Below are 14,743 nucleotides of genomic sequence, written 5' to 3' on the forward strand. Positions count from 1 at the left end.
GTGCTAGAGCATAGGTGTTTACCTCAAGTGGCAGAGGTTACAGCAATGTAAAGACATCCTGGCGAGGAGACCCCTAGCCAGAATCATCCTAAATATACACTGGATAGGAGGCGTGCCTCCTAGACTCCATCCCTCCCACCCCGGCCTTTTGGACACAGGTCTTGCTGTGTAGCCCTGATCAACCAGGAACAGTCTATGTAGACTGGGCTGGCCTGGAACAAACGGAGTTCCATCTGTCTCTTTCTCTTCAGTGCTAAGATTAAAGGTGTGCTCCAAATCTGGCAACACTCTCATTTTTTTATACCATACTCAGGAGTGGAGAGGAAGAATTACATTATCTGCACACACACACACACAGACACACACACACGGACACACACACAAGCCCCAGGCATGACTCACCTCTGACCTACTGCAGCAAAGGGGATCTCTCAGAAACTGGTGACCAATAATGAAACCTAGAGCATCTCTCTGGTCCTTACCCTGTCCACCTCCCAGGCAACAGAATCCAGTGGATGGATAGTCGTGACATTAGTTTAGGGCTGGGTGAGAGAGCAGAGCCCCTTTCCAAGGTAAAGTGCCAAACACAGGAGCCATAAGCCTCTGGCTCTAAGGTGGGACAGGCACACACACACACACACACACACACACACACAGAGAGAGAGAGAGAGAGAGAGAGAGAGAGAGAGAGAGAGAGAGAGAGCTCATTTCTCCTATTGCCAAGGACTCTTGACTTGGAGTCTTGGGGCCATTATTTACAGACTTGGCCAAGGAGTCTTCTCCAGTTCCTCTCCCCTCCCTCCACCCTCACAGTTGTAGGAGTAGGTCCAGGATACTCCCCTGTGGTCTTCCTGCCTCTGGTTCAGGCCACCCAGGAGCATCCTCAATGCAGGAGCAGGCTTTCCTACCGCCTTACCTGATGATGACCCAGCCTTGTTCAAATCCCTGTGGCCTGGAATTCATGCCCTCTGGGTGATGGTGCCCCTTAGGCTCAGGGCTGGAAAGGCTGACGGGAACAGATCCCTGTCCTCTGTACTTGTGGAGCTGCTGGCTACCTGAAGCCTCCTCATAGGCACAGTAACTAGATGACCTCGCCAGAGACAGTTCTGTGCTTCCCATATTGTGAGTAAAGAAACTGAAATGCAGGGCTGGAGAGATGGCTCCGTGGGTAAGAGAACGGGTTGCTCTTCCGGAGGACCTGGGTTCAATTCCCAGCACCCACATGGTAACTCACAGCTGTCTGTGACTCCAGTTCCAGGGGACCCAACATCCTCGCACAGACCAAACACCAATGCACGTGAAATAAAAATAAAGAAATTAAAAAGGGAAGAAGGTGAAATGCAGCAACGCTCAGGAGCAGCCAGGTCAGAAGTGAAGAGTAAGTGTCCCAGTACTGAGGTCAGTGCCTTCAAGCACTTTTGCCCCCTAGTAAGTCTGGCATATGTTTGAGCCTCCCCCTACCCCCCCCCCACACCTAGTCTCTGTCACCCTCTCCGGATTTTAAGTCAATACCATTCTCCTTTCCTCTGTCTGCTAACATCTACCACCCTCTAACCTGCCCTCAACACAAAGGGCTGGGATGCCTTTTGGGGTCAAACGACCCTTTCACAAGGGGTCACCTAGAACCATCGGAAAAGCCAGATGTTTACATTACAGTTCATAACAGTAGCAAGATTAGTTATAAAGTAGCAATGAAAATAATTTTATGGTTGGGAGTCACCACAACATGAGGAATTGTATTAACTGGAGCGCAGCGTTAGGAAGGTTGAGAACCACTGCTCTATCCAGTACCCCAGCCTCAGGCCAACCTTGCATTAAAGCCCAGAGAGCCTCAAACACTTGTCCCTGCAGTCCTTTGGAGGCCAGGGTCAGGGAATTTAAACGCCAGCCTGGACCCTCGCAGCACTCCGCATTGCCTCCACCTTATGAGATTCCTGGAAAGCCCAGGTCCTTCTCCTGTCAGGCCCAGTCCTTGAGCTCTACCGGGAAAAGTTAATACCCTGGGGCTGAGAACCCCAAAGTCAGAGCCCGCTCCCCTCTTTCAGGTCTGTTTTGCTGCTCAGCGTCCCCGCGGCCTGGTTTTTACTTCTACTCAATCAACTCTTGACCAGTGCTGCTCCAGGTCCTGGCGCATGCTGAGTGCCCAGATATCTTTTTTAAAGGAAGGAGTGTGCATAAAAGGCCTCAACGAGACCGATTCCCAGAATTCATCTTGCTCCTGCAACTTGCCCTTGGTCTTCTGTGGGTGGCAAAAGACCTGATTCCCCGGCCCCAACAGGTGCTGCAAGCAGGTCTATTAGGCACGCATGCAGAAGACGGGAACGCGCACGGAGAGCGGAAGCGCGCCGACAGCTAATCTGGACTCGCACCGAGTGGGGAGCTCGCAGAAGGCGGAAGCTTTGCTGGGGTCTCGTGAGCCAGGGCCTCAATCAGCCCCTCAATCTGCCCAGGGTGTCCTAGTTTGCTCGGGGTTGAGATACGCTCGTGGGAGTGAAGATGGGGTTTTGTGCCCCTGGCCCGCCTCTGCAAGGCTTGCTTGCATTGAAGTCAAGAAAGCTATTTGATCACGTCGGGCAGAGTGAAGAGAGCGAAACCGGGGAAGGGAACTGGGCGCAGCGCTCTCAAGCTTCCGGGCTGCTGGGGAAACCCGCCTGGTTCAGAACTACTTCCTGCGGGACCATGGCCCCGAGGCTCCTCGGAGCAAAGTGCGCCCAGGTCCCCAACCCTAAAACTAGAGCGACTCCAGGAACCACGACCACTACTCACCTCCTCACCTCCACGCGTCTGAGTCACCACTGTCACCCACCTACTCTCAGACCTGGGATTCGAGCGGAAACTGGTCGTTTACCTGGCCTAGGTGCGCAGCAGCGACAGACCCAGCGGCAGGTGCAGCCCCGCCCCGCAGGCAGGGCGAGGGCGGACCCTAGTGTCCCGCTTTATGCCTGAAGCTAGTACCGAAGACCGTTGGGAGTTCAGTCTTCAACCTTCCCGGCTTTGGGGCAGTGACCAAACCAGCTCAGCCAGCCCAGCCAGCAATGGGTCACCCCGCCGACCATCATGGTGTTCTGCTTTTCTAGCCTGAGTTCTTCAATTTTGTCCAGGAAGTAAGTCTGTCTTGATCCACACCCCACCCATAAACTGATCCTGTGTCTTCTCTTGCCATCCTAAAATCCAGATATTTTTAAATAAAACCTTCTTCAATAAGTTGTGCCTAAGAGATGAGGCAAACCAGAGAAAAGCCAGATGGCCCGAGGCTACCACACTTCAGACTTTCCAGCACTGAGCACCCCTCCTCTGTCTAGCCCGGGGCAGAAATAATACCTAGAAACTGGATCTACATCATGAGGCTCAGAGATCAATACACACAGGTTTATTTTGTTTGTAAAAAGTTTTATCGGTGGTGGGGATCCAGCTAATGGGGGGCGGGGGAGCAGAAGTTAGTCTCTGGGCTTCCCACCAAGTAGGAGACCACAGAGCAGCATCTGGGGCCCAGAAGCCAGGAGGTCCGTGGAACTCGGGCTAATTTTACTACAGTGGGATCTTATGAGCAGCCTAAAGTTCTATGGGTACTGGGGTCACTGAAGAGTTTCAAGTCAGGTCTGTGACACATTCGAACCCTAGGAAAGTTAGAACAAACTCCACAGGCACATCTGTGCCGATCATAAATACCCTCAAATATACATGGAATTCCAGTGACCTCCTACATATCCAAGAGTCTCCCTTGGTTAACATATATAACATATAACGTATGTTTCTAGGGAGCCCAAATATGCCTACACATATTCAACGGCCTCCTATGATCGTCTTTCACTGACATATATGTAGACCGCCAAGGACCCTTTCACAGCCTCCCTCAACATACAGATACACACTGTCATGGACAGATGCAAGCTGCAGAGATGGGGACTCCTTCCTAGTCCAGGCTCCTGGAAATCAGCATTTCTCCACTGCCTCAGGTTGTCTACACGTCTGTGCTCCTAGAACTGAAGCTACAGAAAGGATGACGTTGGTACGGGTCAGGGGCCAGGCCTGTCCCCAGACACAGACCTGCCCCTAGCCAAATGGGCCACTGCATCCATACCACATTTTCTCCCGAAGTATCTGGTACTTTTCCTCCAGAACCTTATTCTTCACTGATTGGGGTACATCGGGCACAAACCATGCAGCAATGAGCTTGATACATAAGGCGACATGCTGCGGGGAGGAAGGAGGAGAGAGACCCAGCCAGGTTAGGATTTGGGGGCTGGGAAAGAAAAGTGAGACCTGCCTTTACTTAGGCTCCCTCACAGTTCTGCCCACCTCAAAGAGGATGACGAAGGCCAGCCGGATGGCCAGAATGAACCAGAACTGCTCAGACAAATTGTAGTCACGATCGTTTCGGTAGTCCCGGTACCTGAAGTAGGAAAGTCCCTAAAGTCAGGAATCGGGAGTTTGGAGGGCATTTTATGGGAGATAAGAGGCTCCAAACCTGCACACAGTCACATTTGCTTGGCTTCCCATCTTGCCATGGTCCTGGAAGTGCTTGGTGTAGAAGACAGACAAGCTATGGTTGACGTAGCCCTCGAGGCAGCTGGAGAGAGAGAAGTGTGGGACTCTGGTGGCCTGAGGCCTCTCCAGAGAACTCACCTGCATACCATGGAAGGCCTGCTCCATTCCCCACATAAGAAAAGTACAAGGCCACACTGGGGAGGGGTGAAAGAGGCTGAGGGGCCACCAACCGTCTTCCCTGCCAGGCTGGAAGAAAGCGGCTAGGACTAACACAAAGAGCCCCAGTCTGCAGGGAGCGAGACATATTTGTGCTCTGCCTTCCTGTGCCAGAAGCCAGGCAGAGGTGTATCACTTCGCAGGCAAGCCATTTAGGTGCTGGCTGCTCATTACCAAATGGGCCTGGTACTTCTCCCCCTACCAAGGCTCCGTCAGTTATTCCTGGGATCCAGCCAAGGTATGTAAGTCATGTAGACAGTCCAAGGAGTAGCCAAGTCCAAGCCTCACTGCAGCCCCAGATAGCCCTGGCAGCACCCAGATATACCCAGATGGAGCCCCAGGTCTGGGCTCCAAGGGCTTAACCGGAAGGAAGGGCCAGTGTCTCGGGGGGGGGGGGGGCTTGACAATTTAACTCCTTACTCAGCTGTGAAGTTCCTGTTCTGTGCGCATGGGCCATAGTGGTACTTGTAGACTATTCTGGGGATGAACTCGGAGGTGAAGGCTATGACCATCCCATTTGCAATGACTGCCAGCACTCCAATGGTCTCCAGTACCTGCAGCCAGGTCCCTGAACCACAGCAGGGAAGTGAAACAGCCCATCCTGGTCATTGGTAGGCTCCCACCCTAAAAACTTAGAAGCTGATTGGTTAAGGAACCTTGTGAGCTCTCCATTCACGGTCCTATTGTAGCCACGTGGGCCAGATTACCTACAAGGAAATCCCCAGCTAAGACAGACGTGGTATGGCTGTATGCTCTTCTCCTTGACATAAGCAGTGAAGGACTCAGCTTTCCCCATCCCATCCTTCCTGGAACACTTCAACAGGTTGTTTATTTCCTGGACCCCACCCGAGTGAGGATTCGTAACCTGGGCCCTAGCCTGGGGTTCTTCCTAATGCCTCTCCCCACATCTAACAGCTAAACCTGCTTCCCGGACACCTGTCATTCCCACTATGGTAAGTCCAGTGACTGAGGCCTTGGACTCTGTTCCCTCTTGTGTGATCAGACTCCAGATCTTCCTCATGGTCCCCTTAGAGGTCACAAGACCTTCAGCCAGATACTGGAGGCTCTGGGGAGGGCCTTGGTGGGTGTACTCTAGTCTGCCTTTTCCTAGGGATTGAGCTCATAAGGTTTAGTCTCCGTAGCTGGAAAATCTAGGATCTGTCTCTGGAGTAAGGGGAAGGGCCCCAGCGATTACAAGTTGCCTCAGGGTGGCCCTGCATTGACTGGTGAAAAACCCAGGGTTGGAAGTTGCTTTTCCAGGCGCCCTGACAGTTCTCCACTGTACAATTTGTGTGCTCTCTGACCTATGTCGTTAGCCTTGCGAGGAATCAGGCGCCGCTGTAGTCTGACCATCTTGATGGCGTCCAGGCGGATCTCCACAAGGTTGCTGAAGAGTGCCAGTAGCGGTGCCAGTGGGAAGGCAGCCACAAAGATGGTGGTGAAGCCGTATTGGATCACTGCAGGGTGGAAATGTCACCCTGGGTCCAGGACAGCCCCCCACTTCTCACCCTGCATACCCACCCCATCTGTTCAGCCCACTGGAGCTTTACGTACTCATCTCCATGAATTCATCAAACAGGCTGAAGGTGTTGACTGGATTCATGCGGTAGTTACGCTGCCACTCCTCCAGGTCTGGGTCTTTGGACTTAATGCCGCGTTTATAAGCCCGCATTAAGCGGTATTTATGGGCAAACCACCTGCGGGCACCAAGAGTGTGTGGGACATACAGAAAGATGGCAGGGCACAGGGACAGGCACTATAGGAGGCTGGGGTGGGGTAGAAAGAGATGCTCACGGGCGCAGGTACTCAATACAGTTGCTCAGGGTTTGTTTCAGCCCCATGATGATGGCCATCTGGATGAACAGGTCCGTCATGCAGCCACTGAGATGGCACTGTGGGGCCATTGTGAAGGTCAGGGATGGCGCTCAAGGGAGGAGAGGGACTCAAGAACTAGGCAGTGGGGTCTGAGGACAGACTGACCTCCTCTAGCTTCCACAGGCCGGCCAGGCGCGTGGACTTCCCAGGGTGACCATTGATCCTAGGGAGAAAATCAAGACCTATGAAGAAGCTGACTACAGAGCAAGTTCCAGGATAGCCAGGACTATAACAAAGAAACCCTATCTTGAAAACAGGGCTGGAGAGATGGCTCAGAGCTTAAGAGCTCTTCCAGAGGTCCTGAGCTCAATTCCCAGCAACCACATGGTGGCTCACAATCATCTGTAATGAGATCTGGTGCCTTCTTTTGGCCTGGAGGCATACATACAGACGGAACACTGCATACATAATAAATTAAAAAAAATCTTTAAGAAAAAAAAAACTAAAGAAACAAACAAAGATAATAAATACCAACAATAAAGCTGCCATGCATGTGATTTATGGGTTCTAGGGTTCACCCCAAGTCTGACGTCAGATGTGATAGTGTCATCCACATTATTTTGTCTTTAAAGTCATAAAAGATACACAAGCAAGGGGGTCGTGTAATCTACAATTAAGGAGAGTCGCTGTGGCCAGGCATGTGGCAGAGGAGTCCCTTCCTGACGTCCCTGAGAGGCCATCGTGGGAAGCTCTGAAAATGAAGCCAAGATCGTATTGGAGATGTTAGAGGTGCCAGAGCCATGGGATGTCTGCTAAGGAGAGCTCCATGCAAGGAGTGGATCCAGCTCAAGGGAGAGAGTGTGTTGCAGGCTGCAAAGCCGGGAGGCCGGAGCCATCTAAACACTTTGACAAGGTTCATGGAGCTACAAGATTTGGAGTTGGTCCTGCTGGGTTTTTCAGTCTTACTTCTGTGCAATATTTCTGTTTTTGTTTTGTTTTTCAAGACAGGGTTTCTTTTGTGTAGCCCTAACTGTCCTGGAACTAGCTCCCATAGGCCAGCTGGCCTTGAACTCAAAGAGATTGATTGGCCTGCCTCTGCCTCTCGAGTGCTGGAATTCAAGGTGCGCACCACCACCAGGCGGCTCAGTATTTCTTCTGCATATCCCTACTTCTTTTCATAACAGTAATGTTTATTCTGTGTCACTGTATGTTGGAAGTATGTAATTTGCTTTTTTGTTTTACAGGGCACTAAGATTACCTGAGTCTCAGAAGACTTTGATCTTTGAACCTTTAAATAGCATTGAGACTGAAGGACTATAGAGACTTTTGAAACTGAACTGAACACACTCGGCGTTGTGATCGGGTCCTGTGCCTACAGGGGGCCAGGGTGTGGAATGTGCTGGATTGAATGAGAATGCCCCTCATAGACTCCTAGGCTTGAATATTTGGTCCCCAGTTGGTAACACTGTGAAGGTTAGGAGGTGTGACCTTGTTGGAGATAATGTCACACTGGAGCAGGCTTTGAGCTTTCAAATCTCTCTCTCTCTCTCTCTCTCTCTCTCTCTCTCTCTCTCTCTCTCTCTCTGTCTTGTGGTTGTCAATTACAATGTGAACTCTAAGGTTTCCTTTGCTCTGCCATCATGAACTCTAACTTCTGAAACCTTAAGCCGAATTAAATGCTTTTATTTGTAAGTTGCCTTGGTTCTGGTGTTTTATCAAAGCCATAGAAAAGTACCTGAGAAAAATAGGAAAGAAATGGCAGGAGGGGACGGTACCCTGAGGCACCTTACTCTAGGTGTGCACAGGCTCAGATGCATACAGACAAGGTCTGCTGAACATGACCTCCGTAGCTCCCCATGGTAACTGCACATAGTGTCATTTTGTGCTTAAAGGCGTCTGCTTTCACGTCCCATCCAGTGGCCACACTTCCAATGCCCACACTCAAAAGACTGAAGCAGGAGTGCCATGAACGAGAATACGGAATGCAAGCCTATGTCAAACCAAGCCACCTGCCCCCCACTCCGCCCCGAGTGCTGGTATCGAAGGTGTGTAACTAAGATCTGGCCACTTTAAAAAGCGAGAAACAAGCCAGGCAAGCTGAGGCCGAGGGAGCTGGGGGCCGGGGCGGAGGACGGGCAATTGGGACAGTGGGGACATACCTGCCCAGAATGAAGGCGATGTAGATGAGAGAAGAGAAGTGGGCGAAGAACTGCAGGATGAAAAACTTGACAGTGAACTTGCTCTCTCGCTCTGAAAAGGTCCTGGGATCCTCTGGAATGAGACATGGCCATCCTGTCTTTCCCTAGACCAATAGGACATCGTGACCTACACCTCTCAAGTGAGAGGACCCAGAAAAGCAGGAAGTCCCCACCCCACGTCTGATCACAGCTCCATGACTCTCAGCCCCGAGTCCTCCCCAGCTCCCAGACAGAGGCTGGCCTCTTCTCACCAAAGCTACAAAGCTTCAGGGCTACATATTTGTTGACCTGAGGGAAGAAAGAACCAAGCGGGAGTCACCTAGAACTTCAGCCGAGCCCCTCAGGGCTCCCCCTGCCTGACTTCTACCTTGGTCATGATGACTATGATTACATAGTGCACCACGGCTCCGGTCACCACCACGACAGTCGTCACCTGGTGCTCCATGATGCTGCTGAACAGAGCAGCGGCCACCACACGGTAGACGACCAGCACATGGGCCATGCCAATCATGAAACAGATCTGCGAACGGTGGGGGGCGGCCATGAAGGATGGGGATAGCTGGGTCTCCAGCCCTCAGCACTGTTCCCGACAGTACCATGAACAGGGACAGGATGAGAATGATGGTGCTGCTCAGGTAGGAGTGGTGATGGGTCTTTAGCTTGTAGTCTGGGCAGTTGATGAGCTGAAGGGCCATCTCTTCCTAGGAAGGTCACCAGACACGCCTCAGATACACGGATACAGGTGTGGGCCACGTGGGACACTGGAAACAGGCAGCCTTGATGCCGATGGCCCCGTCCTACCTCTTCCTTATCCCATCCGTACAAGTCCCAGTGCAAGACCACACGGGCGCGCTGCCGCTTCCAGATCTCCAGAAACACTGTGGCTGTGGTGAGCACAGGGAAGTGTCACAGCACACCTGGGGTGAGCTCAGGCTGGCTGGCCCTAGGACTCTGCAGGGGTGACCAGCAGTAACTCACCCCACAGAGCCATGAAGATGGCAAACACCACAGTGCCATCGTTGTCAAAGAGATGAGTGAGCTGAGGAGAGGAGCAGAAAGGCTGTGCTGGGCCTCCTACCCATGTCCTCGATGGGGAAGGGAGAGCCTGGCTCTTCAGGGCATCCAGGTGCCTTGTCTTCCCCACTTCTAGAGGGACATACTGTGCCAACCCTTGCATACGCCCTGGAAAGACTCTAGTAACACCAAACCTTCGCAAAAGCGCACATTCCTGAGAGTCGCTGGTAATTGTGACTGTTTTCACCAAGGGGGCACATAAAGATGTTGTCTGCCGCACAGATCTCTTTGCTGGGAGTAAAGAGACCAGTGAGTCTCAGGTGCAGGATCTGCCCAGGCTCCCACAACCATTGCTAGCCCTCGGTGAGACTGCAGGCCTCAAGCCCCAGCCTACCTACCTGATCTGGCTGGAATTAAACAGGGCGAAGCCACTCAGAAAGATGATGAGGCCCACCACAGCAGCAGGCACCAGCATATAGGTGTACCAGCCAAGCCAGGCGAAATACAAGGCCACCTTCTCACCAAAGTAGTTCCTGTGGGAAAGCTTCCCCATCAACGCCACCCTCCCCAGTGGCCTCAGGACCTGATAGGGTGAGGGCATATGAAGAGAGACTGGCGGGGGTGGGCTGCTGGCATCGGTGTAAATGGGGACTCTTTCTGTCACCTAGGACTGGATTTACTGGGTCACAGGTTATCTGGTTTGAGCACAGATATGGCACACAGGTGAGCAGCTTGGTGTGGTCTTACCTAATGTCATCAATCGGCTGTTTCCGGAACATGTTTCTCCATCGGGCCCATTTTCTCTTCAGTTCTTTTTCCCCCTGCGTCACGGAAGACAGGCCATGAGAACTTGGCTTCCTACCTCGGGTTCCCACCCTCAGGCCCATTTTGAACTTGTCACCCCCTCACCTCGTGCAGAGGAAACATGGTCTCAAACACCCCATCTTTCACTAGATCCTCAAAGGTATCTAGGGGTTCCAGGGAACCTCAGTCAGAGAAGAGCAGAGGGTAGGAGAATCCAGCCCACAGCAGCACCCTCCTAGGCCACCTGTCCATCTGTGCTTACCACCGGGTTTTGCCTTGTTGTTGACGATGAAGCTCACAATTCGGATCCTGAAACCCAAGAATCTAAGGATCAGAACAGCCCCATGATAGCCTAGTGGACCCTGCCCCTTAGGGCCTGTTCTCTACCCTCTCTGTTCTGGAAGAGGCACTCCAGCAATACTGACCAGAACCCAGAGGCCATAAATCGCCCTGAAACCCTGCTCGGATCAGGTTTGCCTGGCTTCCAGGACAGGGTCCTGCCCCTACTCTTGGGGTTCCACATCGAGCCCCCACCTCTGACCACACTCGCTTGTACATGCTGAGTGTTAACGTGCACAAGCCCTCTTACGTGGTTATGAAGCCTTCGGCTTACGTGAAAACTGGTGTTCAGAGGTTAGGGTAGCTTGCCCAAGGCCACACAGGCACTTGAAGAGCCATACTCAGACACAAGTTAAGTGTCTGAGATTCAGTCACCTTGTGAACACATGGAAAGCCCCTCTGCGGGTCTGTCTTTCTCGTACCCTGAATCAAGGTGCCTCTATGCTTCTGATTTCCTCTCAAGCCTCCCCAGTACCAAAAAACTCTGTGTTCACAGGACTCTGTTGCCTGGTGCCTAATTCCCTGACTGTCCTTTGCCAAAGTCAACTAGATAAGCCCCCAGATAGCGCTGCCTGGAGTGGGTAGGAGACACAGAAAGACCAGAAAGGGGTGCATGAATGTTCATGGAGGAACAGGTATCTGGGGACACACGATGCTGTCTCTGTCGGATAGCCAGGAGCCAGATGTCCAGAGAGGGGATTCTGAGCTGACGAGGAAGGGATCTATGGGAGATAAAGACCTCAGAGACTAGAAGGGTAGAAGGGGTGTCTGTTCACTTCAGGGCTGACTTTGATTCAAGGAAAACCATGACTAGGAGTTCTCACAGGATGTCAAGAACTGAGCTGTTGCCGGGCGATGGTGGCGCACGCCTTTAATCCCAGCACTCAGGAGGCAGAGGCAGGCGGATCTCTGTGAGGTCGAGACCAGCCTGGTCTACAGAGCTAGTTCCAGGACAGGCTCCAAAACCACAGAGAAACCCTGTCTCGAAAAACCAAAAAAAAAAAATAAAATAAAAAAATAAAAGAACTGAGCTGTTGCCGGGCGGTGGTGGCGCACGCCTTTAATCCCAGCACTCGGGAGGCAGAGGCAGGCGGATCTCTGTGAGGTCGAGACCAGCCTGGTCTACAGAGCTAGTTCCAGGACAGGCTCCAAAACCACAGAGAAACCCTGTCTCGAAAAACCAAAAAAAAAAAAAAAAAAAAAAAAGCTGTTGTTGTGGAATATTATTTGAACTGTACAAAGGTGTGTTACATTTGTTTAGGCTGCATTTTTTTACAAATGTTGCTGCATTTGTTCCGTTGCCCACCTAAGGCACATGATTGATCTAATAAAGAACCAAATGGTCAACAGCTAGACAGAGAAAGAATAGGTGGGGCTGGCAGACAGAGAGAATAAGTAGGAGGAGAAATCTAGATGTGTGTGTCAGGGAGAACAAGAAGAAGAAGAAAGAAGCGAACAAGGGAGATGCTCAATGCCAGAAGCCAGGCAGCCACCAGCCAGACATGCGAAACCGAATATAAGATATAAAGAAGGGATGAAAGATAAAAAGCCATGAGGCAAAGGATAGAAGAGAAACAGGTTAATTAAAGTTAAAAGAACTAGCCAGAGATGAGCCTAAGCAAGGCCGAGAATTCAAAACTAATAAGTCTCCATGTCAGGATTTGGGAGCTGGTTGGTGGCCAAAAAGAGAAGCCCGGTACAAGCTGTCATTATTACTATTACAAAATGAATCCTGGGGCACAGAGCCTTGCTCAAAAAGTGGGGCCTGGTCCTCTGTGACATCCACGCTAAGACTGTATGGAACTGTATTGTCCTTCCTCAGGTGGGATGTGGCTCTTGTTCTGCCTGGACACAGGGCAGGGGTTCTCCTGGCTGGGCTCTGGATACATCCTCACCTTGTGGTAACTGGGATGGAGTTAATATTGCTCAGTTTGGCTCTGGGACCAGGATCTTCGGGCTTCATGAGAAGAGTCCGGTACAGGTCAAAGATCCTACTGTCAGCACGAATTCCAAAGAACACCTTCTTCTGGTCCTTTATTATCTTGGGAGCCACAGGGGAACCAACTCATCCACAGCCACTATCCTGTCCCCTGTTCCTGGGACATATGATGTGGCATTCCCCATGACTCGGCCCCTGATGCAAACTAACCCACCTTGTAGTGGAAGCCCTTGCTTTCGAGTTTCTCCAGGAACTGTCGTTGCCTCTGCACCTGCTTCTCGTATTTCTGGGTCTGGAGATCAGCCACCAGGACACAGTCCCATTGATGAGCGTCCTCAAGCTGGAGGAAGAAGGCATGGGATAGAAACAGAACACTGGCCAGTGACAGGAAGAAATGTAGATGTGGAACCTAGTGCAAGACACAGGATGGGAAAGGGTGTGGGACAGGAAGCCAGCATAGGATATGGATATGGGGAGAGGTGTAGGACCATAACCAAGCACAGAATACACAGACAGAGTAGGTGACGGGTCGATGGAACCAGTCCTGGGAGGTCTGATAAACCTCACCTTACAAGCTCCTCTTTCCATCAGTGGCAAGCAGTCCCCTTCTGGCCCCACAAAGATCTGAAGGCTCTCATCACCCTGGAGAACAGAGAGGAATGGGGAGATGAGCGTGCAGTTCTCCTCCTACATTCTCTGAGTTGGTAAACAAAGCAGCAAGATTCCCTACTCTGCACCAAGCTGGGGGCTGGTCTGCCAGAAACTAGTTGGCAAATAGGTCATTCCTGGTGGAGGTGAGGCTGAGGATTTCACAAGGGAGCAGAGGGTGACAAGAGAACCAGCAGAGTCTGTGTGGTAACACCAAGGAGTTCCTTCAGGGCTTCCAGGAAGGTCAGACAGTCCCGTTCCTCCACGGCAGACAGTGGTTCACAGGGATGTCACTGAAAGAAGGCCTAGTGAGCTCTTGATGGGTGAAGAAATGGCAACCTCAGAGAATCAGGGAGGGGCAGGTCAGAGTCTGAGGATGCCAAAGTCAGGGGACATCAGGGATGCACTGTGTTCTGCTAGGAGTTCACACAAACTTGGGGAACATTTTACACTGGAATTTTAATTGGCAGTAGTGGACCCTGTGACCAGGCCATCCTTGAGAACACAGATCCCCCAAGACAGGCCTATTCCCCAGTGCTGAGAGCCATGAGTGGAATCTGGAGGACTTGAAGCTTGTGACTGGTTCACTACTGGACCACAGTGGGGACCCCAGATCTTCTGAGAGATGGGCTTGCATCTCTCCCTACTCTGGGCTAGGTTCAGTGCCTAGAGAAAGCTGTGAGCATGGGAAACATAGTGGGCACCAGTATCGCCTCAATCCATATGAGGAAGGTTGTGGTTGCCCCTTAGATCCATGGCAGTCAGGGACGCATGACTGGTTGTGGAAGTGAGCGATGGTCCTGCTGCCGGATGCCTATAATCCGTCTCACCTAAGTCCTCAGAGAAGTTCAGAGGGTCACGTGGAGAGTGTCCAGGAAGTCACGTCACCAAGATAAGGAGAAGAAGTATCTTAAGGCGAAGCTAAGAAAATGGTGACTTGGGGCTGGAGAGATGGCTCAGTGGTTAAGAGTACTGACTGCTCTTCTAGAGGACCGGGGTTCAATTCCCTGTACCCACATGGCAGCTCACAGCTGCCTGTCTGTAACTCAAATTCCAGAGAATCCAACACCCTCACACAGACGTGCACACAGCCAAAACACCAAGGCTAGTAAAAATGAAAATAAAAATAAAGGCCGGGCGATGGTGGCGCACGCCTTTAATCCCAGCACTCGGGAGGCAGAGGCAGGCGGATCTATGTGAGTTCGAGACCAGCCTGGTCTACAGAGCTAGTTCCAGGACAGGCTCCAAAGCCACAGAGAAACCCTGTCTCGAAAAACCAAAA

At 51.7% G+C, this 14,743-nt stretch overlaps 1 protein-coding gene across 1 annotated transcript in view; it reads right to left on the reverse strand.

Annotated features, from left to right (window-relative positions):
- Positions 1 to 3,389: 3,389 nt before the first annotated feature.
- The window catches only part of Ano9 (anoctamin 9), a 23,820-nt gene continuing 12,466 nt past the window's right edge, over positions 3,390 to 14,743 (reverse strand). The window contains exons 3-25 of the mRNA XM_013347767.2: positions 13,381 to 13,455; positions 13,028 to 13,153; positions 12,770 to 12,915; positions 10,798 to 10,844; positions 10,641 to 10,699; positions 10,479 to 10,552; positions 10,130 to 10,264; positions 9,926 to 10,022; positions 9,696 to 9,756; positions 9,519 to 9,601; positions 9,314 to 9,418; positions 9,085 to 9,237; positions 8,969 to 9,005; positions 8,679 to 8,790; positions 6,685 to 6,742; positions 6,499 to 6,596; positions 6,259 to 6,401; positions 6,009 to 6,161; positions 5,125 to 5,272; positions 4,469 to 4,570; positions 4,300 to 4,393; positions 4,082 to 4,194; positions 3,390 to 3,989 (exon numbers count right to left, since the gene is read on the reverse strand). Coding sequence (XP_013203221.1) covers positions 3,962 to 3,989; positions 4,082 to 4,194; positions 4,300 to 4,393; positions 4,469 to 4,570; positions 5,125 to 5,272; positions 6,009 to 6,161; positions 6,259 to 6,401; positions 6,499 to 6,596; positions 6,685 to 6,742; positions 8,679 to 8,790; positions 8,969 to 9,005; positions 9,085 to 9,237; positions 9,314 to 9,418; positions 9,519 to 9,601; positions 9,696 to 9,756; positions 9,926 to 10,022; positions 10,130 to 10,264; positions 10,479 to 10,552; positions 10,641 to 10,699; positions 10,798 to 10,844; positions 12,770 to 12,915; positions 13,028 to 13,153; positions 13,381 to 13,455 — 2,247 coding nt within the window. The 3' untranslated portion in view covers positions 3,390 to 3,961. The remainder of the gene's footprint in view (positions 3,990 to 4,081; positions 4,195 to 4,299; positions 4,394 to 4,468; positions 4,571 to 5,124; positions 5,273 to 6,008; positions 6,162 to 6,258; positions 6,402 to 6,498; positions 6,597 to 6,684; positions 6,743 to 8,678; positions 8,791 to 8,968; positions 9,006 to 9,084; positions 9,238 to 9,313; positions 9,419 to 9,518; positions 9,602 to 9,695; positions 9,757 to 9,925; positions 10,023 to 10,129; positions 10,265 to 10,478; positions 10,553 to 10,640; positions 10,700 to 10,797; positions 10,845 to 12,769; positions 12,916 to 13,027; positions 13,154 to 13,380; positions 13,456 to 14,743) is intronic.

Source organism: Microtus ochrogaster, chromosome 8, assembly GCF_000317375.1.
Source record: "Microtus ochrogaster isolate Prairie Vole_2 chromosome 8, MicOch1.0, whole genome shotgun sequence".
Taxonomy (NCBI): domain Eukaryota; kingdom Metazoa; phylum Chordata; class Mammalia; order Rodentia; family Cricetidae; genus Microtus; species Microtus ochrogaster.